This window comes from Haliotis cracherodii, unplaced genomic scaffold, assembly GCF_022045235.1.
Source record: "Haliotis cracherodii isolate W230 unplaced genomic scaffold, xgHalCrac1.p SCAF_19, whole genome shotgun sequence".
Lineage (NCBI taxonomy): Eukaryota > Metazoa > Mollusca > Gastropoda > Lepetellida > Haliotidae > Haliotis > Haliotis cracherodii.
Window position 1 is genome coordinate 19,422,978 of NW_027266274.1, and position 27,996 is coordinate 19,450,973.

Sequence of the window (27,996 nt, forward strand, 5' to 3'; positions counted from 1 at the left end):
GGTTGATGCATGTCATCGATCCCAATTGCGTGGATCGATGCTCATGATATTAATCACTGGATTGTCTGGTCCAGACTCGATTATTTACAGACTGACGTCATATAGCTGGAATATTGCTGAGTGCAGCGTTAAACAACAAACAAACAAACAATAATACCAGGAATGTACATCTTTTGCCAACACTTGACGTCTGTACCACAAATGTTTATTGTCTACCAAAGATGTTTATCTTGCCATGGAACCACTCTTGAATAAAAAAAAAAGAATAAAATAAAAGACTTGAACTCGACAGGCGGGTCGGCCTTGACCCTCCCACCACATTAGCAGTCGAACTTTGACCTTTGCCATCTTTTTCACGAGGGGTTAGGGGGCCATTTGTGTTGTGCTCAATGTCGCATTTAAGGTAAGAAATGAATATTGTCGTAACGACTTGAAACTCACCAAGTGTGTCGTCCTTGACCCTCCGATAAAGTTTTGATCTTTCCCACCTTTTTCACGCGGCGTTTTGGGGGCGACAAAAATCAGTATACAAGCATCTTAGAGCCGTCCAAGTAATCTAAAATTTCGTTTGGCAAGGTCTGAGACCCGTCCGACAATTTTGATATTTGGACGGAAATGTGGCCAAGACACCGAAGTGTTGTGCTCAAGGTCGCATTTAAGGTCAAAAATGAAAATTCTCATAAGGACTAAGACTTGCCAGGCAGGTCGACCTTAATCGTCCGACGACGTTGGAAGTCGACCTTGACCTTTCCCAACATGTCTTTCACACAACGGGTAAACGTGACCAGTAATATGGGATGTCCTTAGAACTTTGTGTAGCAGCAGCAGCGAGAACTAAGATCTGATTTGAATGATGGGTACAATATGTGAAGTCCATTTCTGGTGTCACCCGCCGTGATATTGCTGGAATATTGCTGGAATATTGCTGGAATATTGCTTAAAGCCGCGTAAAACAATACTCACTCACTCACTCTGATTTGAATGAGAATGCTCTTATCAGTTTTCCAGCAATATGACGTCGGAGAACACCGGAAAGGGGGGCTTTGTACATCGTACCCGTGTATGGAATCGAACCCAGGCCTTCGGCGGAACCAGATAACACTGTGTCCGAGGATTGTGTCAAACTCTTGTCCGTTGGGAAAATTGTTAGGGCAGATTCTTGGATCTGCGAACCTGATATCTGTGTCTCTGTCGGAAAGGTTCTGGTTGTCTTTGAGATAACTGTACCTAACTTTTGGGACCAGTGAAGATTCCGGGGTAGAATAGGTCTTCAGCAACCCATGCTTGCCGTAAAAGGTGACTATGCTTATCGTAAAAGGCGACTAACGGGATCGGGTGGTCAGACTCGCTGACTTGGTTGATGCATGCCATCGATCCCAATTGCGTGGATCGATGCTCATGATATTAATCACTGGATTGTCTGGTCCAGACTCAATTATTTACAGACCGCCGTCATATAGCTGGAATATTGCTGAGTGCGGCGTTAAACAACAAACCAACAACCTAACTTCTGGCGGTGGACGCATCTAGGTGGGAAGCACAGACTGACGTATAATACGTCCAACATTATACTCACGTAGTTCTGTTACGTGGGAGATGTTGAAAGGTCATTTCCAAATTGAAACGCAAAGGTTTACCCAGAAACTGTTACATACACTCTTCAAAAAAGATTTTGAACAAGTGTGAAAACAATGCCGTTTAAGACATTGCAAATCGACAATGGCTGCGTTTTGACGCACCGTTTGTCGAATATCAGGCCGCCAACATTTTCCAATAACATATATCCAATTTATATACCGGATTTTGTGTGTAGTCAGGTTCAGTGAACTACATACTACCTGACACGTGAAGATCCGGGTTAGAATAGGTCTTCAGCAACCCATGCTTGCCGTAAAAGGCGACTATGCTTGCCGTAAGAGGCGGGGTCAGACTTGCTGACTTGGTTGATGCTTGTTATGTATCCCAAACGCTCATGATGTCAGTGGATTGTCTGGTCCAGACGCGATCATTTAAACAACCGTCATATAGCTAGAATATTGCTGAGTGTGACGTTAAACAACAAACAAAACAAACTAAAGTTATAAATGTCAAAGACTCCCATCACTTCAGACTTTCAACCTTCTACGCCGCGATACCACTGACATGCTGTTCAAAACCGACCAGCTCGCGTGAGTAAACATAACGCCTTTAGGTAGGAGAAGGTGTCTCGGGGGTGATGGAAGCTCACTGTCAATAGAAAATAACATCTTGTCATCGGAAGTTGTCATCGGCGACCAAACTGACGTCGTCGCCACTCGGTATGATGTCATCTTGATGTCACCTAAAGTATGTGGGTGACAACTGGTACATGAGAACAAGGTGTTTACTTTGATGGTTGGGTCAAATCCATGCTGTGATATCCAGATACAGTTAACCTGCATTAATACCTGCTCGGCCCATCTTCCAGCCTACCTGTTGAATCGGGGAATGGGTGGCCCATTCAGCAGTTCTCTGTGCAGAGTTGCGTCCCTTAGGCATGCCAATATATATATGATCGTGATTTCGAAACCAATAGTCGTCCTGATAATGTTTGTAGGCTTATCAGCACCATACCCGTGTTCGTGTTCACCAAAGTGCCTCACACCGGGCTGAAATACTGTTCAAAACAACGTCCCAAAACAACACAATGTAATGGAGATTGTATTCACATAATCATGCAAAAAATAACCATGACTAGTAATTTCTTACTCATGCAAATGTCCTTCCGCTAGACTCTCGTACAGACCCTGAAACAAATATATCCAATACAGCCCAAGCAAGTCTATCATGTTTGGCAAGTATAGATTACTGCAGTATCGGGAATGAAGAAAGTCTCTGGGCTTCTTTTTATGATATTTTATAGCTATAATTTAAGAACTGTTATTTTTATGTAAAGCATGTTCATTTCAGAGACTACATGTTAGTCTATCCTTCCGCGACACCGCGGTTCAAATTCATAAACGAATAATTGAATTGTGAGAAGGTGTTTCAGGTTGTTTCCATTTAAAATGAATTACTATTTTGTCAGTTTTAAGTCACCCGAATCTAGGTTTATAGTGAGGTGATGTTATTATTGCTTGCTCAGTATTGGTTTTGACCATAAAATTCTTCTCCTCGGAGATTGCTGAATCGATGTTGCTGAAACTGCTTCCAAAGATGGTATGATGCATTTTCTTTTGGCCGAATGTTGTTTTTGTCTATAGTCTTTGCTTGTGCCCATGTATGTCTACACGCTGAAGTTTCAGAAAATAATTATGCTACTTCTGCAGATTTTTTTCAATACATTTATAGACATAAGATAAATATTTACACACAATCACACTTTCTTTGACGAACCGTAAATAAATTGTGGCCATTATTTTGTTACAAGATATTTGTATATTTTCAAATAAGCTTGGGTATTTCAATGTGAAAATTATTTGATTAAAGATAAATTCGCTGGTATTCGAACCTATGGTTCTTTACTCGCAGTAATTCAATGAACCTTAGAACAGGTGCTCGTGGAGTTATCTCTCTTCGAGATATAAATTGCCGATGATGGCGCTGCCTAAATATTGTGATACGCAATTTGTGATGACGTATTGTACAGATTCAGGGGAACACTGACCCTTTATTCGTCTGTCAAAATTGTCCACCTAAACCATCATAGTGGAGGCCACGGTGGGTCAAGTATTGCAGCTATGTTATTCAGTGATTTTGTAATCAGAAAATACTTAAATATATTCTAGCCATCACGATGTTAATGCGCCAAAGGCCGTGACAAGTGAGCAATTCTGCCGCCATGTTCCCGTTCCAATGTTTTCGTTGAGCAAGCTCAGATATTTAGGAGAGCATTGTGTTTACATCAATCGAACTTGGCATCTTATCTGATGATATTGACAGATATTCTCCAATATGCAGCTCAGCTGATACATTTACAGGCGATAGTATTGCGTTGTAAAGCAAAGGTAAACAAAGTGTCAATAGGAAAACCTAGCATCCTATATTCCTGAACTATGTTTTCGTGACTCATTTGTGATTAGCGAATATGATTTTATTCAGATCTGATCAATTATTTCACATTTCTTTTTAATCTTCCTGTACACACATATAGTATATCTGTCAGTGATACGTTTGGTGTAGAAAAGGAGGTGATAGTTGTATCGGTGTTGTGATCGACAGAAAGTAGTTTGAGATCAATATGATCTACGTGAGAATAACTTACCTTATCAGTTCCTTATTATAGTCTGTGTCATAATCATTATGACATAACAATTTTCTTAATCCTTTTCAATCTACATGCATGTGTAATGAAGTCTCCTGATAGGAAATTGAAGGTAAGGTATTATATGTTACCTCTACACTTCTGCTGGTCTGAGAAATTGTAAGTGCAGACTTCTTCTTGCTCCATGGCAGGAGTTCATACATCTGTGTTGTTTTGGATGTTTGATCCCATATAATACCTCTGGGGACCGTATTTTACAAAGTCAAAATAATGTTTTGCTGTCACGCCTCTTGGCTTGTGATAAGAGAGAATAATCCTACTACCGTGACTACTAGGGAAGATGTGTGGACAGGTTCTGATATCATAGATATGGTAAAATATAGGGCTGGGACGATACACCAACTGTGCGATCCGATACATATCACGATACCAGCATGAGCTCTTATCTCTGGTGGGTAACCATCTTTTCATAGACAAAATGGCCAAATACCTGGCACTCTGATAATTTCCTGCTGGGTGTGTCAAGTATTGCACAATGGATGAAAATATTTTCATTTTCACCACTAATCTTCCCTACTAATTCGTGTTTGGTGTAACAGTTATTAAAGGACACTTTTAAAGTAAGAATGGATATTTTATACTTATTGTGTGAGTGTGATCAATACTTGTATCGAGAAGTAAAAAAAATCATGATCTATTTTATGATGATTAAGGCATTATCTTCAGGATATGGAGCTAGAATAATAAGTTGATGCTGAATGTGACATGGGAGGTTCTGTCTTTTTACAAAATTCCTGAACAAGGGAGATAGTTCTATGGATATACAACTTATTTATTAAAACATGAATGCAACATATCAGTGTAGATACTATAACTGTTTAATAAAGAAGTTGTATATCCATAGAACTCTCTCCCTTGTTCATCCTTACAACTTCTAAATGTCACTTAAAGAATTAGAACTGCTGTAATCTAATCATTGCTAATTATTGAAAGAAATGTAAAGTTGATTATTAGTCAATTAACAAGCATGAAATAACTAAAAAACTATGTAAAGAAGCTTTAAACTTAACTTAAAATCTGAACGAAAAGTATTCAAACTACTGCTTGATATCTATAAATGTCAAACACTTATGATCCTTTACTAGTAAATATCACATACTTCTGTAATATTTTACCTCCTTTTGAGTTATCCAAAAGTTGTATCTTAATGCATAAAGTTGTATCCACAAGTTGTATTGTATCTGCACTATGTATAACCATACCAAAATACCAACCTTGATATTTAACAGGTTTGTTAACCATCATAGGTCGATTTGTGTTGAAGGGGTACTAGTAACATTTTGAAAATCTGAAGCAGCAGTAAATAATTTGAATTTGATTTTCATATATTCATGCTGTCATTAGCATTATTAATCCATGCATGACTTAAGCAAACATAGAATTATTCTTTTATGAGGCTTAAATAGATACCATGTTTAACGAATATCAGGCCTTAGTTTCTAAATGCTGGCTTTGTCTGCCATGCCGTGTGAAGGTGGAAGTAAATCTTGTGGTGTTTCTGCACTGTCTATCATGTGATGCACATTGTGAATACTGTCTACAAAGTTGCTGTATCTAGGCTGTATGCTGTGGGTGTTGTCATGATTATCAAGTAATCATGATTAATATGAAAGCATTTGTACATTACTGCACTTCTCTTTCCCATCAATATTTCGTTGTACCATAATTATTTGCTATTTTGCTTTGTAGTGCTTCTTCATGATGTCAATTGGTTTCTGTTTTGAGCTCATCTTGACATCGTCAGTGTGAGGTTTGGCCTTGGGTTCATGTCAGTCATCCATCAGCCATCAGTTAGCCAAGATTAGCACTGCATTGAAAACAAACCAGCACATGTTCAATATGTCCCTGCCTACAACCATGGCAACAAAATTGGGTTTTCAATTTATATATGCTTCTATTTTTCGAAGAATACCGACTGTATGCTTAACTTTTTTTCAGTACATCTTACATATTTTACTTCTGACATATTGTTTTAATGAAATCAACCGCCTCCGTGGTCTAGTGGTAGGGTGTCAGCCCGGAGAGCAGCAGGTCCGGGGTTCAATCCCCAGCTGCCTCATTCCTAAAGACGTTTAAAGATGGTACTTGTTGTTACCCTGTCTGGCGCTCGGCATTTAGGGGCTAATACAAGGACTGGATGGCTCGGAGTCAGTATACTGTGTCCGAGTGGGGTATTCATGTTAAACTGCGACATGGTATTTCAGTGAGCTAGCACTAATAAACTTGCTTTAGTTGGGATTAGTACAAGTGGCCACACACACGTGTGTGCAAATCTGTATACAAGTGCAAGAATCTTGAACGTGGTACCAGTACAAGCAGCCACACACACACACACTCGTGCATGCACATCGCTTTATAAGTGCAATAATCTTGGATGCGACGTGAAACCCAATTTCACCTCACCTCACCTTTAATGAAATCGGATGTGGGTTAATGTTTAGTTTAGCTTTTCTTTTTAACAAATTCTAAACATGCTAAATGGCATCTTGTATTTATAATATTAAAACTTTCATTTGTGCAGAAGTCAGTCTACATGATCTAATAACACTTATATCATTATTCATCTTCTGTTCAATCAGTTTATTGTGTGTGAAAGTTCATCACTCTCGTTTTGAACAACACATTGACGCCAAGGGTGAGCTGCTCTGTCTTTGGTATTCTGATTATTTGTTAGTGTGGTTGATTCTGGTTCTGATATATAATGCTTTCTTATATTGTACAAAATAGTGAAAGAAATACTTGTGAACAGTTGAAGGCTTACTAGAAAACTCTTGGCTGATGAACATGTTTATCACACACTGATGATGTACCGGTATATACAGTTTAGTATGAGACATCATGCATGTGAAGTGTACTGTATACTAAAGACAATAAGAATACAATACCATGGATCTATACTGTCATTCGATTAACAAGTATGTATCCTATTTATTAGTAATTTTGCATTTGCAAAATATCCCAAAGCAAATGTGATGTAAAATGTAACAGTCAATACAAAATTATCAAAATATGATGCAGAGCATGGAGCCCCAAGGCTGACACATGCAAGCCATAGTGGCCATGTTATTTCTAGGGTATAAACTTGGAGACAATCGCTGGTTGTTTATGAAATTTGTTTGTTAGAAGTTATTATGGTTGTGTTTCTTTGAAGTTTACTTTGTTTGTTTTGCTGGTAATGTAATATTGTAAGATAAATGAACCACCTGATCATAAGGATATACATTCTCTAAGCATGATCTACAAATCTGTTTATATTACTTGAATTTGGTTGGGACTGTTATTTCCTCCCATGCATGTCTTGAAGTTTGTTATTGTGCTGACCTAGGACTGATTGTTTGCAGATCGCAGAAACCCTGATGATGAACAGGCAGCCTACGTCCGGAGGGAAAGGACGTGGACTCGCCCCGCCATGTGAGTCCAATCTTAGGACATCATGACGCGTCAAGTCCCAGGATCTGATGATCATGATTCAGTGGACAAAAATGTTGTTCAACTTGTCAAGCAGCTTAAGCATAACACACTCGCTTCATCACCAAGCTCACCCTTATTTAAATCAGTCTAGTTATGTGTATGACAGTGTTCATCTTCTGAGGCAAGGGCATTAAATGACTATAAAAGTCCAGTTTCCTTCCTTGATTAAAACTTGGCTAGAATTTTGTGGATCAATCATAGTGCCACCAGTGGCAGTTATGAGTTAAGTCCCTTCTATGTCCCTCCTATTGAAATCCATGTTGTTTACAGACTGGATTTCAAGTTTGTCACGCGATTTCGATTAGATTATGCATAGACTCGTTAGTCTAGGCAAATTGTAACTCCGAAATTCCTGCCTAGTTCTGCAAAGGTGGAAACTGGACTTTTTTCAGTCTGTTAACTCCCTTGCCTCGGGAAGATGGACCATGTTGTATTTTCAGAAGTAAGGGATGTTGACAATTCACTGCTTGCTCACTCTTAATTAAACCAAACTGGACATGAGAACTCTTCTCACTACTGAACCTGTGTCCCCCTGAACCTCCCACTCTTCCACTGTTACTTAAAGAAATATGGCCAGGAATGTCATCTAAATGTCTCGTGTTTTGATACACTTAAAGCCATTTATAATATCTAAGCTTTGTTTTGGTCACCAGCGAGAACAATTAACGATCATGCCACATGCTTCAGCCCTTACATCTGTTGCTATGACAACACGGGTATATTTAACAACAAATTCGTATGTAGCCAGCAGGTCTTACTCCTTCTAAAAGTTACTGGCCCTTCTCCAAACTAACTGGCATACAACTAAATGGTGTTAGCTGAAAAGTGGCCGTACCTGAGATTCGTCTAACCACCGAGCGGGGCTCTGAAAATTTTAGAACTCCTCCCCCTGAAACTCCTTATCCTGCACTCTGAGATTAAATCTTGGCTTCCAAGATGATCAACATATGTCTCTCTTTGAGTTAACTAAACTCCCCCCCCGCCCCCACCCCCACCAGCCACCCCCACCAGCCACCCCCACCCACCCACCTGCTCACTCGACCCCTGCTATGATGGGCTGGAGTCACTGAATTGTTTCCCTAAATGATAAGCATTGGACATGAAGAACATCATTAGTATTTCTCCTTTTGAAAATGTCTGAGTACTGTCTCATCACTGTTAAAAGTACAACCATTGCTCATTTTGGTACCATTGTGGATATCCTCTCTTATTTCCTCCGCTTATCTTCAACCTCTCTTACTTTCAGTAAATGCCAACAATAACGACCTCGCCAGCTACTTCGAATGCCCTGTCTGCTTCGACTATGCACTTCCTCCCATCATGCAATGTCAAAGTGGTCATATCGTGTGCCAGACGTGTCGTCAGAAACTGGCTTCTTGTCCAACATGCCGAGGACCTCTTGGTGAGTTTGTCAGCGGTAGAAATTTGCACTGGTCCTGTAGTCCTTGCCAAACTGCCCAATAGTTTAGGTATCACAAGGACTAGTTGAAATTTGCCATTTTTAAGGGTTTTGCTTTATGTTATCATTATGAGGACTAGTGGACTGAAAATGTTAGCTTCTACCGATGTATGGTCAGAGATTTATCTAGGATCTTAAACCAAGTGCAAGGCCAGGCAAATAGGGAAAAACTTTTACCGTATTTGATGTAATAAGCACCTAGGACGCACTCAAAATTCGAAATAGGGGGCTCTTATTAGATTATAATTTTGGTGAGAGAAAACAGAGTTGAAAGATCGTAAATTTCGTGGTTTATGCTGACAGCCTGAAATGATACAAAAAAAACTATGTGCGTAGTATGTATGGCAAATTTATTTTCTAGAATTTAATTGCCAATAATTAAGGATGCATATAATACACAAGTGCGTATGATGCACAAATATATGTCTTGTCTACATTGATCAATCGGAAGGGGTGCTAATTGGGATTAGTCAATATAGCAAATATCCCCATGGGCGCTTATTAAGTTGAAAATGGTGGTCAGTTACTTTTAAAGTTACCACTCATGATGACCCTATCTGGGATATCCTTAGTTCCAATTGAGAATCTTTTGGTCTTGTAATCAATATGGCTTTATTAGAACTAGATATTTATAGAATACTTTAAACCTATGCAGATAGTATAGCTTTTTCTTTGTTAGATGTGTATTATGTTTTGTTGAATGTGCTTTGCTTCAAATAAGGAGCAGTACATAATATATCCCCCTTGCTGCTGCAGAGGAATGATGTCAGTTCAGTCAACTGATAAATTAATTGATTGTACATTTATCTATATTTTGTGTGACTGATAAGCATGATAATATGGCAGGTGAATGAGGAGGTTATACATTATGATATTTAACCAGGAAAACATGGACTTATCTGTTAGCTACTCACTCAATGGTGGTGTATACATCTGATACATAATAGCTGGGATGATATATGTATTAACTGCATATCCAAGTGGTACTTTAAGCAAAGTTGTCTTAATGTTTGCACCGTGGCATTCCTAGACAAATGTAACACAAACAGAATGTACTATTCATTGGTATGAATCTAAAATGACCACCTTCATGGTCTAGTGGATAGAGTGTCCACCTGGAGACACAAATGACCACCTCCATGGTATAGTGGATAGAGTGTCCACCTGGAGACACAAATGACCACCTCCATGGTCTAGAGGATAGAGTGTCCACCTGGAGACACAAATGACCACCTCCATGGTCTAGAGGATAGAGTGTCCACCTGGAGACACAAATGACCACCTCCATGGTCTAGTGGATAGAGTGTCCACCTGGAGACACAAATGACCACCTCCAAGGTCTAGAGAAAAGAGTGTCCACCTGGAGACACAAATGACCACCTCCATGGTCTAGTGGATAGAGTGTCCACCTGGAGACACAAATGACCACCTCCAAGGTCTAGTGGATAGAGTGTCCACCTGGAGACACAGATGACCACCTCCATGGTCTAGTGGAAAGAGTGTCCCCCTGGAGACACAAATGACCACCTCCAAGGTCTAGAAAAAAGAGTGTCCACCTGGAGACACAAATGACCACCTCCATGGTCTAGAGGACAGAGTGGCCACCTGGAGACACAAATGACCACCTCCAAGGTCTAGTGGATAGAGTGTCCACCTGGAGACACAAATGACCACCTCCAAGGTCTAGTGAATAGTGTCCACCTGGAGACACAGATGACCACCTCCATGGTCTTGTGGATAGAGTGTCCACCTGGAGACACAAATGACCACCTCCATGGTCTAGTGGATAGAGTGTCCACCTGGAGACACAAATGACCACCTCCAAGGTCTAGTGGATAGAGTGTCCACCTGGAGACACAAATGACCACCTCCATGGTCTAGTGGATAGAGTGTCCACCTGGAGACACAAATGACCACCTCCATGGTCTAGAGGATAGAGTGTCCACCTGGAGACACAGATGACCACCTCCAAGGTCTAGTGGATAGAGTGTCCACCTGGAGACACAAATGACCACCTCCAAGGTCTAGTGGATAGAGTGTCCACTTCGAGACACAAATGACCACCTCCATGGTCTAGTGGATAGAGTGTCCACCTGGAGACACAAATGACCACCTCCATGGTCTAGTGGATAGAGTGTCCACCTGGAGACACAAATGACCACCTCCATGGTCTAATGGATAGAGCGTCCACCTGGAGACACAAATGACCACCTCCATGGTCTAGTGGATAGAGTGTCCACCTGGAGACACAAATGACCACCTCCAAGGTCTAGTGGATAGAGCGTCCACCTGGAGACACAAATGACCACCTCCATGGTCTAGTGGATAGAGTGTCCACCTGGAGACACAAATGACCACCTCCATGGTCTAGTGGATAGAGTGTCCACCTGGAGACACAAATGACCACCTCCAAGGTCTAGTGGATAGAGTGTCCACCTGGAGACACAAATGACCACCTCCAAGGTCTAGTGGATAGTGTCCACCTGGAGACACAAATGACCACCTCCATGGTCTAGTGGATAGTGTCCACCTGGAGACACAAATGACCACCTCCAAGGTCTAGTGGATAGAGTGTCCACCTGGAGACACAAATGACCACCTCCATGGTCTAGTGGATAGAGTGTCCACCTGGAGAGCGGACACTCAGTGGTTCGATCCTCAGCTACATCATACCAAAAAAATGGTACTTGTTATCCTGCCTGGCTCTCAGCATTAAAGGGATAAAACAAGCACTGGTCCGCTCGGAGTCAATGTACTGTGTCCGAGTGGGATATTCATGTTAAACTGTGGCATGGTATCTCAGTGGGCTAGCACTAATAAACCTGCTTTAGTTGGGACTAGTAGAAGTGGCTACACACACGTATGTGCAAATCTGTATACAAGTGCAAGAATCTTGAACGTGGCGTTAAATGCTTTTCACCTCACCTTGACTCCAGAATTCGACCAGATATGATCCTTGCTGTGTCAGCCCTATAACCTTGGAGGTAGATGTCACCAAAGTGGTATTTGTCTACAATTTGCATTGCTTGCACATGTAGTATCTCCTTAGCCAAGTGTTCAAAATGTGCCTCCGTTCACCCAGCATTGAGAGACTACCCAGTAGGATTAGATGGTAATGTGGCTGTTACCCTCATAGCGCCTCACAGGAAGCTTGGGTTGTATATTCCCTAGGGAGCTGAGAATGAAAATCGGGTGCACTCTGGTCTTTTGACCTGGGTAATAATGTAGCCCTTTGAGCATGCTCTCGGGCATGGATTATGGCAAATTATTTTTATTTTAATTTTAATTTTTATTTTTATTAGGGGCTGAACACCAGCATATAGCTACTCAATGTCACTTTACATACTGGTCAAGGTGGTGTTAAACCCATGTCACTCACTCACTCTGTATTCCCAGGAAACATCAGGAACCTAGCCATGGAGAAGGTTGCAGCTACAGTGAATTTCCCCTGCAAGTATTCCAACAATGGCTGTTTGATGACGTTGTTACATACAGAAAAGACAGACCATGAAGAAACTTGTGAATTCAGGTCAGTCACAAACAAACAGCGTTAGGTTCTTAAGTGTTTTTGTCCTAAACATTCAGGTAATGGGGATGTTCAAGTGCTGTGGTTATCTCTATAAGGATTCTTGGTCATTGTCGGTACTCCGCACACAGTGCTTATGATCTTGTTGTTTGTTGTTTCATGCCACACTCAGCAATATTCCAGCTATTCTATGGCAGCCTGGAAATAATCATGTGAGAACCACACAATCCTGTAATAGACATCACGAACATCATTCTATGCAATTGCAATACGATGACGTACACCAGCCAAGTCAGCAAGCCTGACCTCCTGATCCACTTTTGACATTCATAGGTTGCTGGGGACCTAAATTCTTACCCACAGGTTCTCGTGATTACAGCCACTGTGATTATACTGGGAAGTGCAGTAGCACAATATGAAAAAAAGAAAAACGATTGTGGCAGTTTCAAATGTTACTGGCGGTGTTCGAGATAAAGCATGATATTCATGGGGTCCTTGTCATAGACCGTCAGGTAAAAGGATAAGACTGAATGTGTCCCAGGACTCCAATATTGGAGCAAACCTCAATTACCCCTTGACGCCTTCACTGCCAACACCAGTGTTAGCCAGTGCTGTGTTGTAGTGAGCATGTTGTTGTTGATTCAGGCCATACACCTGTCCGTGTCCTGGAGCATCGTGCAAGTGGCAGGGATCCCTGGAGAATGTGATGCCTCACCTCATGCAGTCTCATAAGAGTATAACCACACTACAGGGTGAGTCAGTACACCACACCACAGGGTGAGTCAGTACACCACACTACAGGGTGAGTCAGTACACCACACTACAGGGTGAGTCAGTACACCACACCACAGGGTGAGTCAGTACACCACACTACAGGGTGAGTCACTACACCACACTACAGGTTGAGTCACTACACCACACCACAGGGTGAGTCTGTACACCACACCACGGGGTGAGTCAGTACACCACACCACGGGGTGAGTCAGTACACCACACTACAGGGTGAGTCACTACACCACACTACAGGGTGAGTCACTACACCACACTACAGGGTGAGTCACTACACCACACCACAGGGTGAGTCAGTACACCACACCACAGGGTGAGTCAGTACACCACACCACAGGGTGAGTCACTACACCACACTACAGGGTGAGTCACTACACCACACTACAGGGTGAGTCACTACACCACACCACAGGGTGAGTCAGTACACCACACCACAGGGTGAGTCACTACACCACACTACAGGGTGAGTCACTACACCACACTACAGGGTGAGTCACTACACCACACCACAGGGTGTCAGTACACCACACCACAGGGTGAGTCAGTACACCACACCACAGGGTGAGTCACTACACCACACCACAGGGTGAGTCACTACACCACACTACAGGGTGAGTCACTACACCACACCACAGGGTGAGTCAGTACACCACACTACAGGGTAAGTCAGTACACCACACTACAGGGTGAGTCAGTACACCACACTACAGGGTGAGTCAGCACACTACAGTAAAGGGTGAGTCAGTACACCACACTACAGGGTGAGTCAGTACACCACACTACAGGGTGAGTCAGTACACCACACTACAGGGTAAGTCAGTACACCACACTACAGGGTAAGTCAGTACACCACACTACAGGGTGAGTCAGCACACTACAGTAAAGGGTGAGTCAGTACACCACACTACAGGGTGAGTCAGTACACCACACCACAGGGTGAGTCAGTGCACCCCACTACAGTCACTACACCAAACTGCAATCAGTACATCACAATACAGTCAGTACATCATGCTACATGGAGGGTCAGTGCACCACACCACAGGGTGAGTCAGTGCACCCTAAGATGGGGTGAGTCAGTAAATCCCACTCCAGGTAAGTCAGAACACCACAGGGCACGATGAGTCCGCATATTCTCAAATTAGGAACCATGTAATGTAGTTTTTGGCAGCCAAATATGACCAGCTGACGCATGCTGTGTTTGTTGCAGGTGAAGATATTGTGTTCCTGGCTACAGACATCAACCTGCCCGGGGCAGTAGACTGGGTGATGATGCAGTCATGCTTTGGTCAGAACTTTATGCTAGTGCTGGAAAAACAAGAAAAATATGATGGATTACAGATGTTTTATGCCATTGTACAGTTAATAGGAACACGGAAACAAGCTGAAAACTTTGCATACAGGTATGTCATGATTTCATATTGCAATAATGATTCATGAATTGCTATCCGAACCACATGTTGCAATAATGATTCATGAATTACGATCCATACCACGATATATTGCAATAATGATTTATGAATTGCGATCTCATACCATGATATAGTGCATGTGTTCTTTTGATGTTGCTATGGCCCATCCCTTTATTGTCACAACACCTTTTCTATCACAAGAATTCGTTGCTCATTTCTGAAATTCATAATTTCATTACAACTTGTCACTTATGTAAACTTTGCCAATAATAACAGGAACCCAAGTGACTTCAAATGGAATGATAATTTGAACCGATGAGTTTGGGACATGGGGTAGATTGTAGGGGTGAAACGGATAAATCGGTGATATGTTTTTCTTTGTATCGATACAAGAAGGTACACTTGCTAAAATAAATTACTTACTACTCATTTAATGACCCCTGGCGTTTTTGTCTTGTCAGATATAGCACCAGTTACCGTATTCGATGTAATAAGCGCCAAGGGCACTCTCAAAATTAGAAATAGGGACCTCTTATTAGTTTATTATTTTGGAGAAAAAACAGAGTTGAAAGATAAATTTCGGGGTTTATGCTGACAGCCTGAAATGTTTCTTTGCGACAGATATATTTTTCCAGAATTTAATTGCCCATAATTGAGGGTGCTTTTTACACACTAGTGCGTATTATACACGAATAAATAGGTCTTGTGTACATTGATCAATCGGAAGGGGTGCTAATTGGGATTGTTCACTAGCCAATATATTAGCAAATATCGGCGTGGGCGCTTATTAGAGCCGGGCGCTTATTACGTCGAATACGGTATTAGAATTTCAAGTTTGCTACTAAAAATAGCCCTTCCGAACATATGCCTACAGCTAGCTTTTCCTTTTGAACCTGCTCTGAAAAATTTATTGTCAACAAGTTTCCATGAGATTTGACGTAAATATGCGTATTGGGACCTTGCTGTATCGTTTCACCGCTAGTAGAATGGGTACCCAGCAATCTGTAGCTTGTTGTAAGAGGGGAGATTGATCAAAACTGTTAAACCTAAAATATGCTACTGACAAAATAAAGGTGAATTAATGATTTGAATGTAGCTATATTTACAATACTGTGGCATTGCATCTGAACACAACATTTAACCACAATGAAATTTCACATGATTCATGAACAGCACGTGATGCACGTGCACACAGAAACAAAAGTGAAAGTGAAAACAGAATTGAGCACACATTTATGATGCCATCTCAAAGAACAGACAAAATGGCTGATTGTTAGTACGATAGAGGAGGGGACGTCACTATACCAAATTATCCGATTATTTGGCAAATAAAAAAGAAGTTTTTTTTAGAACGGGTTGGGTTGCAATGAGACCTGGCGTGGCAGGGCTTAAAAACGACACCTAGACAAGATCGTCTCATGACATTAATTGTACTATGCAGTAGATTTAAATAGAGAATTCCATAGGAAGCCAGGCTTCATGTGAAGGGTGTGACCCTAAATGCTAAGCATATGGTAACCTGTGATGGGCTGTGCGCCATGTTTACAGAGGAATCAACATTTTGCCTCCGATGGCAGATGGCAGAAAATGTTGTTGGCGACATAGCGGTGAGAGGTATATCAGGGCAACAATTCTTGACCCTGATTGGTGTGGGGGCGTTAGTGTCATGGTGTGTGGCGAAATCACACATGACGGGCAAACTGAATTGGTTATTGTGAATGGAATTAGACTGGCCCCCTGACATTTCCCCAATAGAGCATCTGTAAGTAATTTTAAGGGTCCTTGCAGGCAATATTAGGGTCCTATTAAAATGGTGTAGTGTACTGTACATTTTGATAATTTCTTTAGAGTCTGAAATGAATCAATAATCATGTAGACTAAGGTCATGTTTCATCGTTGAAATGACAGACACCCATGACTGCTCTTGATGCGCTGTAGGTCAATTGAATATTATTGTACGTTATTCTTTTTCTGCGTCCATTCTCAACATTTACACATAACACATTACACAATACGCATGAACCCTGTCCTTTCTCTATTAAATTATTGCCATAATCCTGTATCTTGACTGTCGTCAGACTATAAAAAAATCCTTAGATTTGCAACAGAAGTTATCTTCACTGTCTGGTGACTTGGCTGAAGCATGTCATCGTATCCCAATTGCATAGATTGCTGCTCATCATGTCAATCACTGATTTGTCTGGTCCAGACTCCATTATTTACACGTAGCTGACATATTGTTGAGTGCGTCAGTAAACAACAAACAAACCTCAGTGCTGATAACAGTGCCCAGTGCATCTGCACTCCCTTAAAGTGGGAAAACCGCACTTCTTTCATATGTGTGCTAGAGTCAACATCTAAAAAACTAATATGTTTGAATGTTTTGCAGACTAGAACTAAATGGTCATCGGAGACGTCTGACATGGGAGGCAACTCCACGAAGCATTCACGACGGCATCCAGTCAGCAATCATGAGCAGTGACTGCCTGGTGTTTGACACCAACATCGCACAACTGTTCGCAGATCATGGCAACCTTGGAATTAATGTTACAATATCCGTCTGTGAAAGATAAAGGGATCTGCTGAAGACACTACTGTTTGATATCATCGTTGTACATAGACTTGTAAGATTATATTGTACATTTGATCTAGACGTCCACGGACGGTGCAGTTGACCGGCTGATCACATCATCGGTGGGTGCATATACCTCAAAATAACCCTGGCTCTCATGGGGAGGGGAGAGAGAAATAGAGTGCGGGGGTAACGATAAAGTGACCAGTTCCACAACCAGATCCTGGCCGAAGTAACATGCAACAGCCCTGGGAAAACTGTTGGTATGGACTGATTAATCTCCTTGATATTTATGACTGAGGAGGGAGACGTGAATAAAAAATCTCATTCAGGGTTTCGACAAACACAATTTTGTCATGTTACCAGCTGGACCAGGTCCATAAATCTTATCCTTACCTAGGCTACTAGGTAACTAAGGGTGGTGGGTTAGGCTAGTGGTTTAAGTATTAGCTCATCATGCCAAAGGCCTGGGTTTGATTCCTTACTTGAGTACAATGTATTAAATCCTTTTCTTGTGTCCCCTTTCTCGATGTAAATGAATATTGCTAAGGGCAGCGTAAAACCATCCTGAATCTCTAGATACCTACAAAATTGAAAAATGGTTCTTCTAATTCAGTTAAAGGAAGCTTAATCGGGAGCTTGCAATTCATTTTGTCCACTAGCCTGTCCGAGAACTTTTATCATTGCTAGCCCTGTTATATGTTTACTGTTATTTGTGTGGTAGGATTGTGTGGTGAGCCACGGAAAACCATTGTTGGTTGCAAGGTTAAGAGGTCAGTACCAGGTTACCAGGAACATGTATGTTGTGTATTTGCCACTTTGAGTTAGAGTGGGTAAAGATAGGACAGTTGCAGGACCAAGAGTGTGGTGGAGCAAGGCTGTGATGCTGAACATATCACAATCTCATAAAGATCAGATCTTAGTTCTCGCTACCGCTAAACAAAGATCTGAGGACATCCCATTACGGGTCACGTCAGACCAACTTGCGCAAATTTTGATCGACCAATGGAATGACTGACAAGAAGTCGACATTAGCCAATCAGAAGGCAGCTTTTTCGTGCTTTATGGCACTAGTTTCAAACTGGCAACTATGATTTGAAACATATTTTGACAAATTCTAAACTAAAAATTAAAAACTTTAAAACGGAACAAACGAACATTCTGGAATGGTTAATACATGGCCTAGATTGTATGGATTCAGTTATAACTGTCGTTCGAAATACCCCTAGTTAAATCTTTTGATTATGCACGATCAGAAACCACATACCGATTGTCAATTTCATGATCTGGTAAGCGACGCTCTGATTGGTCGGATGAAAGGTCATTCTGACATGGATGTCAGGGATGTCCTCAGATCATTGCTTAGCCGTAGTGAGGACTAAGAACTGATTTGAATGAGATTGTACTTATCATGATAAGAGTTCCAACAGAATACATATCACGATACACCATGATGGTGTATTAATGATCATTGAGATGTATTCATGTTTGAGGACATAGCCTTGTGGGATGTGGCTGTACAAACTAAACACATTCACGGTGTTGTATCTGCCTTGAAGTGAGCGTCTTGACCACGGCATAGTATGGAGATGTGTCACCCTATCGTTACACCCCCAGAAACTAGGACCATGTTATTCCAGAAGGGAAACCAGTTGCATACTGTAATTGGAATATTCACCGTGCTTGCTTTAATCTTATATTGGATCTGCATTGAGTTTTTAAGATGGGGTTATTGTTAGCTTCATGGACACAAATCTTGACCCTGTTCCACACATTATCTCAGAGCTATGACTGCTGTAGGTCTGTGCTGAAGTAGAAGATTACTCTTGCTTTAGCAGTAAGTTACTTTGTGGGAAGGTGTCATGATCTTTTAAAGGCCAGACTTTTTTTTAAGCTTGGTTTCCAAATCTGCCAACTCCCCAAAATTGAAATGTGAAAATAAATGAAAAAATGAAAAGCATTTTTTGGTTATTCCATCTACAACTCATACTCCATATGATTAAAAACTTTGAAATGCTATAATGAAAATCTGTTGAAAATTTATCGTTAACCTTCAAAACAACGAATATTGTGACGGATTTTGGTCTGGAATGGAAGGGAAGGGAGGTTACCCTAAACTTGATTCTTTCCCTATGACAACCACTCCCACTTTTTTGTTAACTACTTAACACATTGAGGAAATAAGAAACATATTAGAAAATGGTGATATGTTTTTCTGCCTACATCCTGAATTTTGGGGCCAAAAATCTGTAGCCCACAAAAATAAACATACATGTCTGGCCTTAGGCTGGAAAGTTCAAATACTATATTTAATTTTGTCATGCAATTCCTAAATGTATGGAGCACAGACGGTACTGGGTCACTATCAGTGTGTTCTGTCGACAACATCTCCCTGTGTAGAATTATGCGGAAACTAAGCAGTGTTTTAAAGGATGGACAGATACAAAACCATCTCTTTGTATAATACTTTAATTTAAGACGGTGAAAGAGACATATTTTTTAAGGGATTATATCTTGCAAAAGGTATTACGTCTGTTGTCTATGGACAAGCATATGTTGCTATTGGGTACATGACTGTACCAGGTGGCTATCCCAGCATGCATTGCAGTTTCCTAATATATTTCCTGATTAAAACTTGGATGGTTGTCATTGACCTGTGACCTATATACTAGCTGTGATTAAGTGATTGATGCATAAATAGCACTGATGTCCAGTTCACGAGAACCAGTGTTTTATAGACAGTATAAAATATAACAGTTGGTTTGCAGAAGTGAGCTGGAAAAGAGAGGTATGAAAAGTTTAAGCAAGTTCAAATCTTGTTACATTTCTACCTTAATGTGTATACCACTCAGCACTTTATAGGGACATTCTTTCCAGGGTTAGACTGAAGGTTCTTGGAGACATTGTCACTTGAACAGTATTCAATATTGCTATAAAACTGATGCATTTATTTTTAACTTTATTCTTTCGTAAAATGTTTTCTCTTGGCTTTGTTACAGTATGGAGTAGCTGAGTTTCTGTATCAGATGTTGAGTAGCATGTGTGATGAGTCAGAGGATAGTGTTTTGTAGAGTAAACATGGATAGTCACTGTCTTCAGTGGAAATATTCTGATAAGTCAGTGGTTGCTAATGCCCTCGTGTAGAAGAATGTACAGCAAGAACTCCTCTACGCAACTGAATGATGTTGACAAACACAACTTTATCTCCAACATCATGTAATTAGGTCTTACATTCTTACATTTAAAAAAAAGAATTTGCTACAAAGTACATTTTTAATAAAGTTGATGCTGCAAACGTCCCGCCATTACCTTGAGCTCCACATAACTATCAGGTCAGAATGTTGTCCCACAAACACAAGGGACACTAGCTTATTTTCTGACAAGTTTCATAGATGCCAACTAAAAAATACTGATGAAAGGACTTACCAAAAATGAATAACTACTTGGAAAGAATTTAGGTGGGTGGTATGGCCCACTGTTAAAATGGCTTGTCATTTCTGAAGACCTGGGTTTGATTTCAGCCTTGGTAAAATGTATGGACTGTAAGGCATGATGCTGTGATATAGCAGCATTAAACCACTCATTCACTCACTCACTCTGATATTGGCCCACCAGCCAACCAGTAAAGTGCCAAACTTGTAGATGAAGATCCATATTCCTTAAAAGTGGCGTAAAACTCTCTTCACTCAAGTTAAAAAGGAAATATTTTGAAAAATGTTTTGATGAGAGTTATGATACCAATGTTTTGTAAAGGTTAGGTTTTCACTGCTCCAGGCATTGAACTAGCAGATTGCATGGTCATGAGGGGAACCTTCCCCTTCTTTTAGTAAACTAATGTTACTTTGTCCAAGAGTTAGAGTAATGCTCATTAAAATGTTTCTTCTTCACAAGTTGTCTGCTTTCTATTACCAGACAGACACTGCAGACCATATCAATTGTCAATCTGTGAATAACATTTCCATATCAGCTGGAGCCTTGAGCATACCAGCACAGATAGTTTACATTCAATTACCAATGACATGATGTGAAATACATATATTTTGTACAGTATTGTAGCTAAAATGGATAGAATTATCATTAAACTGTCTGCATTTTATCATAAATGAGCGGGCCTCTGTAACTTGATAATGCCCTCATATTGCTGGACGACGGGCCATTATCACGCCTGTTGTTAGGTGACGTCATAGGGATGGGATAGGTGACATCACGTTCAATAGTGATGTCATCTGGTTTGTTCTATGACGCTTCCATATTTGTGAAAGTGGGTCAGTGACATTCTTGTTGATTGCAGTTAATGTTTCAAGACCGATATTGTTGTTAAATTTTATTTAATAACAAATTCCATCCATTTTAGCTATAATAAAGGTAGCTCCTTCGTCAGGCAGTTAATGGAAGACCTCGGGCTTCTGCACATGATAATGTCGCGAAAAATAGCATTACCCCTATGATATCTTCTTTTTATTGCCTATAATTCAGTTCTGTTTAAATGTATTCAGATAATACACGGGTTGGAAAAGTAGGACTTTATTCAGGATATACTTGAATGCTTCAAGTTTTTTTATATGTCTGAAGTATGCTACCATCTTGCTTGGTTTATGAGATTCACAGGTGGCCCAGTTGTCCAAGGCGCCACAGTTTGCTATGTGGAGTTGCATCCCTTGGGGACACCAGATTCTGGGTTTGAATCCTGGTACAGTGTGTGAAGCCCATTTCTGGGGTCCCCACTGTGAGGTGCTGGAATATTGCTAAAAGTGGTGTAGAGCTGTACTTCCTAGTGTGTCGTTCCACCCCACCAACAGCAAGCGATGCCAGGTCACGGTCTTCTCTGTCCAGAACCATCGCTGTGCAAGGCCAGACAAGTTTAGTTTTCTTCTGGAACAGATTTTCCTGATCTCATTCTCACTAAAATAGCAGCATGCCTGAAATTTTCTGAAAAGAGGTTATTTTAGAAATTAGCATTGTTATTTTGTTTAAATTTAATTTCCAGTGGACTTGTCTGTAAAATGAAAGCATTAATTGTTCTGGCTGTACATGGTTCTACGGTGGACTCACTGAAACAATGGGGGTTCACTGAACTACTTTATTGTGTCCCTTCACTTATATCTGCATGTCATCAAGCCTTCATCCTCTTGCATCCTTGGATTTAAGCTTTTTTGTGTTGCTGTAATTTACTAGCTAGGAGGATTTTGTTTGACATTATATATCACCTTGGTTGTATGGTCCCTGCTTCATGATCCACCTGTAGAATATTCACCCTGACTGATTAGATGGGAGCAGGCCGATTCAGGTCATTACTGTTATCATGAAAACGTGATGTAATGATTTTGAGAATGTGTGTGAAAAGTTGATGAGAATTGTTTTGTTACATTCAAAGGAGTAAAAAAATCTTGAATTCTTTCTTTGCAATTTTGTTTCAATTTTAATTGTCTAGTGGATACTTGATAGAGTGTTAGCTTGCCATGAGCAATGCCTAGGTTGCCTCCCAAGAGGTAGTCTCTTATCATCTCCACCCTGTTTCTTCAGTTTTGCGAAAAGCAGCATCAAACCCAAGCCACTCACTCACCCTGTACATCACACTGCTGTTCAACAGCTAACAACGTCGGTAACCCTATATACACGCCACCTGTTAGAGTGGCCTGATGGATATGGTGGGTTTCAGCCCTGGACAATGTACTGGTAGATAACTTGTATATCCAGCAGTCAAGGACACACTAATATGTGCACAGAAGTAGTAACACTTCATTCCTCACACTTTGGTAGAAATTCTTTATGTTTTTGATTCAGTTACTATCTAATTACTACAAGCTGGTGTCATTGTAACAGGTACGACACTCGCATACGATAACCTGCCTGTCGAAACCTTTGTCTGTGCTATTACATATACCCCATCTACAACATGATCCTCACAGAAGCATTGATGGTGATATATTACTTTTAGAAATCTTTAAATATGCTCTTAATGAACTCTAAAATTAAGACACAACTCTTTTAGTGTTCCTGGAACAACTAGACAAAAAAACGAAGAAAATGTTGAGCGACCCTCCATTATAACCATCCATTTCTTGTTGTATGCATGGCTATATATCCTACTCCTGTCTAATATGGTCATAATTATTAATTGCTGTCATGGACAATGTAACAATTGTTTGCAATTATCTGTTTATTACAGTTGAGATTCATTTTCTATTTGTTTTTAATTTGAAAGGGAAGGATATTATTGTAATGAAATCATTTTACATTCATGGAAAATAACATTGAATATTTTCAACTTCATGTCCATTATTGGTTCATTTAGATGCTGTTCGTGTTTATCGCTCTTTGGAGCCAACATGACGTGCTGGATGTTCTTTTACCTTGTTCATTTGTGTCTTTCAATAACGTGATGATCATATTGGGGAAATATTTGACTGTCTGACCTTCACATTAGTTGTCATTAACAGTTCCACTTTTAAAAAGGTAAAATTCAGCAGCCCATGCTTGTCATAAGAGGGTGGTTGTATTGGTATTGGGTGGTCAGGCTTACTGCCTTGGTTGATGCATGTCAGCCTAACCCATTTGTATTGATCAATGATCATGAATCACTGGATTGCCTGGTCCAGACTTGATTATATACAGACCTCCATCTTATAGCTGGAATATTGCTGAGTGGAGTGTTATAGAATCCAACAACTAAAGCCTTCACTCGTCACGGCGAAGTCACAGAGTCAATTCCACACATGGGTACAATATGTGAAGCCTACTGCCCCCCACTGTGATATTGCTGGAATATTGCTAAAGGCAGCTTAAAACCATACTCACTCACTCATACATCTGCTATTTGACAAGCCAACTTCACATGGCAAAGCTTGCCATAGATTGACCTTTAGCATAAATAATCCATAGGACTAGAGTCTTACATGGTCTAGGCTGATTGTGAATGTATTATGATAAGAAGACATTGATCTATGGAAACTGTACTCTGTAATTAGGATTTGTTAACACCGCTTCATGGCTGACCAAGAGGTCTTGGCCACTCTTAATCATGCCAGGGTCCGTGGTCGAGAGGTCAGATCCTGTTGGTCCTGATTATAATCCTGAATTTATCAGCCACATTCCTGTGCCGTGGATGTCGCCAGGCATGACATTACACCCAACTCCTGAGAGTCAGGATTGTGACCGTGTTGTGAGCCTAATTGTTGTAGTCGAACAGACTGGAGCAGTAGGCACAGCTGGTCGCGGAGGACGTGGTGTAAAGGCTGACAGAGAATTGACCATCATGGCAACATATTCAGTAGGGCTGGGACGATACACCAGCTGTGCAATCCGATACGCATCACGATACCTTGCTCACGATCCGATACGTATCGCGAAACTTGCATGTGCACTTATCTGTGGTGCGTAAGCCATCTTTTTCATAGACAGGATTGCCAAATACCTGTCACACTAATGATTGACAGTTGAAAGTGTCAGGTATGGCACAATGAATGAAATTATTTACGTTTTCACTACTCATTTTCACTAATAATTAGTGTTAGGTGTTATTCAAGAAAACATTTATGGTAAGAATCGATACTTTTTACTTTGTTTGTGACCGTGTTCGATACTGTGTATCGAGAAGTGAAAAATTGCAATCCACCGATGCATTGGTGTATTGTACCACTACTAATATTTAGTCAGTGTTTCACACAGGGATTAAGTTTAAAGATGGGTCAGATCGTCTGCCAGAAACTCAGGAGACTTACATTTAAGGCACCCCTTCTTTAGAAACTTTCTCTTTTATCATTTCAAAGATGCTAATGCTATAACTTTTCTAATTTTTCCAAACATATTGGCGCGGTGGGGTTACCTAGTGGTTAAAGCGTTCGCTTATCACGCTGAAGACCTGGGTTCAATTCCCAACATGGGTACAATGTGTGAAGCCCATTTCTGGTGTCACCCGCCGTGACATTGCTGGAATATGGCTAACAGCGGCATAAAACCATACTCACTCACTCTAAACTTATTTGTTTAAAAGTCTTATATGATGCTATGATGTACAGTAATTCATGAGCTGAGTGTTATGATATGATAGCTGACACAACAGGTGCCCTTGTTACTCTTACTAATCAGCTTAGAACTGTGGAAGCATAAGTCAGGAAAAGTCCCATATCGAAGAGAGATCAGTAGCCCTGTGCAACTGCCTGTCTAAACACATCGCATTAGTCAGTTTCAGTTATACTTCTCGAAAGAAGTTAAGGACCAATCAATTCCTACATGGAATTCCTGGCATGACAGATTAGCTTTAGTACATTTAACATGACAAAAATTGGATGGTCCTTAACATGGCACGTCAGATTACTTTTCATCATGTGAAAGACTTGGGTGGTCCTTAACTTCTTTTGAGTAGTATATTTTAATCATCCATCAGTTCATCGATGTAATGACACCCGCCCGGTTGTGTGAAGTTTTCCTCCCATTATGGTGATTCCACTGTGATCCATATAACTGCTGCAACTTGTCAGCCCCACCCATGATGCCATTTTACCCTCACCGATCACCACGGACAGATTGTAGGTACTGATTGGCAAGTGCTTGTTAATGAAGGTCCGTGTTCACAAAGCGATCTTAGTTTTATAACTCTTGTATGTCTGTTAAGATATTTTAATTGCGATTGCTGAAGTTCTGGAATTGCTTTGTGAATATGGACCCAGGCCATGATGCTGTATGTTATAACCAATGGTGACCACAAAGGAAGATCTTTCAGTTGTTGTCTTGGTCCTGTTTCACAAAGTGATCTTTGCGCTACGACTGTCATAAGATGGTGTTTGTGTAAGTATAGGAATTATGACTGGTACTGACTGCTTTTTGTGTTACAACTGAAGGTGGTTTGTGCTCGGAGTTGATCGAGCTATTGAATTGCTACATTGTTCATCAGTTTCTGTTAAGTATAGCAGTTAAACTGACTCGTGTACGTAAGTTTGTGATTAAGTTCCGAAGTTGATGCAATATTGATGATGCTATGACTGTTATTAGAATGTTTTGACTATCGAATACGACTGACCTTAGTCCTAAAGCTGAGAGGTTTGTGACATGGAAGTGAGCTTGGTGGTATGACTGGTGTTAGAATGTAAGATTAGAATTTATAAGTGTCATAGTGCAAAGATTACTTTGTGAACTAGGTCACAGAGAGCAAATGTTTTCTTAGGATTTGTTTGTAATAATTCATGTCCAACAAAACACACCTCTTAAACTTGTTTGTGCCCAACTGCAGGCCTTTGAATAAAACAGTCGTGGCCTATGACTGCTTTGTGAAACAGGGCCCTCCATCACTACAATCCTAATACTACAACAGTCGTATGTCAATCTTTAGGTAGGGGGCTCAAGGCAGTTGTAGTGCTACACTCGTTTTGTAAAATGGAGCCTTGTGCTGTAAGTTAGGTTTTCAGCAATTATGGCTAAGGTCACTTTGTGCAGATGGGCCCATTCGTGTTTACTGTCATCACACCCGTGTATGGATGGCCTGTAACAAAGGCTGCAATGGTTTGCCTGCTCCGGACTTGCTAACCTCTGTAACCTAGAGCCCCATCAACTCACCACTCAACTCACCACTCAACTCACTACTCACACATGGGAGGGGCTGACTGGTGGTGTTCATCTAGCTGCAGTGCAGATTTCTGTGGAGAGTTTTTGTACAAATAAGATGTCCGTCTACTTTGTGAGGTGGCTCCAATCACCAGGTGGCTGCCTCAACAGACTCAGTACTTGTTTCTCGTAATTTCCTGAGAAGAAATTATTATATTTTATTGTTGGTATTGTGAGTTGAGACATCTCCCTGGCCTGAAAAACTGTTATCCGAACTCACTGAGAAATATTCATTAAGTCAGTTTTTATGCTACAGGTACATATACCACTCTAAAGAAGTTAAGGACCACATGATTCTTTCAGATTACTTTTTAATCCACCATGACATATTCACTATAATATGAAAGAAACAGTGGGTCTTAACTTCTTTTGAGTAGTATAATACAAAAACAGGTATGTCACTTGACATCTGGTAGGCATATTCCTCTTACTGCCACTGGGGATAGATGTCATACACATGGTCTTTGTTAGGCATTTAGAATTTGGAAGAACATGAATGCATCTTTTCAGGTCTTTATTTCAGAAGAAGGAATGAGAAATACTGAATTGGTTGTTGCTGCTAGAACTGGGGGGAGTTGTGGTTTAATGCCCTCACTGTGCCATGTTACATAGAGATTTATTGTACAGAGGCTATTTTGTCTAAGACAGTGTATTGACATAAATTATTCTGTTTTGATACAGGAATGATCAAGCATTCGGTTGTAGATAGCTAGAATAAGCTTAGCTGTAAATATGTTAGCTATGCAATAAAACGACATGAACTGGTGGTACTGGTTGGTTTTCAATTTATGTTTTGCGTTTGTGTTTGGATGAATGAGTTTTATGAAAGCACTGCGCTGGACCAACTGAGCGGTTAAATGTGTATTTTAAGAAGCTCTTACTGGAGGT

At 40.6% G+C, this 27,996-nt stretch overlaps 1 protein-coding gene across 1 annotated transcript; it reads left to right on the forward strand.

Moving 5' to 3' along the window:
• Positions 1-3,593: 3,593 nt before the first annotated feature.
• On the forward strand, positions 3,594-27,868 carry LOC139466844 (E3 ubiquitin-protein ligase SIAH1-like). The gene is made up of 7 exons (XM_071248565.1): positions 3,594-3,678; positions 7,624-7,693; positions 9,000-9,155; positions 12,609-12,741; positions 13,384-13,490; positions 14,735-14,927; positions 17,326-27,868. The coding sequence occupies exons 2-7, from the start codon at positions 7,639-7,641 to the stop codon at positions 17,507-17,509; spliced, it is 828 nt and encodes a 275-aa protein (XP_071104666.1). The 5' UTR covers positions 3,594-3,678; positions 7,624-7,638; the 3' UTR covers positions 17,510-27,868.
• The last annotated feature ends 128 nt before the right edge of the window (positions 27,869-27,996 follow it).

Coding starts and splice junctions, on each gene's coding strand:
- LOC139466844 (XM_071248565.1), top strand. CDS start 7,639: ATGATGAACAGGCAGCCTACGTCCGGAGGGAAAGGACGTGGACTCGCC. Junction 13,491..14,734: donor GAGTATAACCACACTACAGG/GTGAGTCAGTAC, acceptor TGTTTGTTGCAG/GTGAAGATATTGTGTTCCTG. Junction 14,928..17,325: donor GCTGAAAACTTTGCATACAG/GTATGTCATGAT, acceptor AATGTTTTGCAG/ACTAGAACTAAATGGTCATC.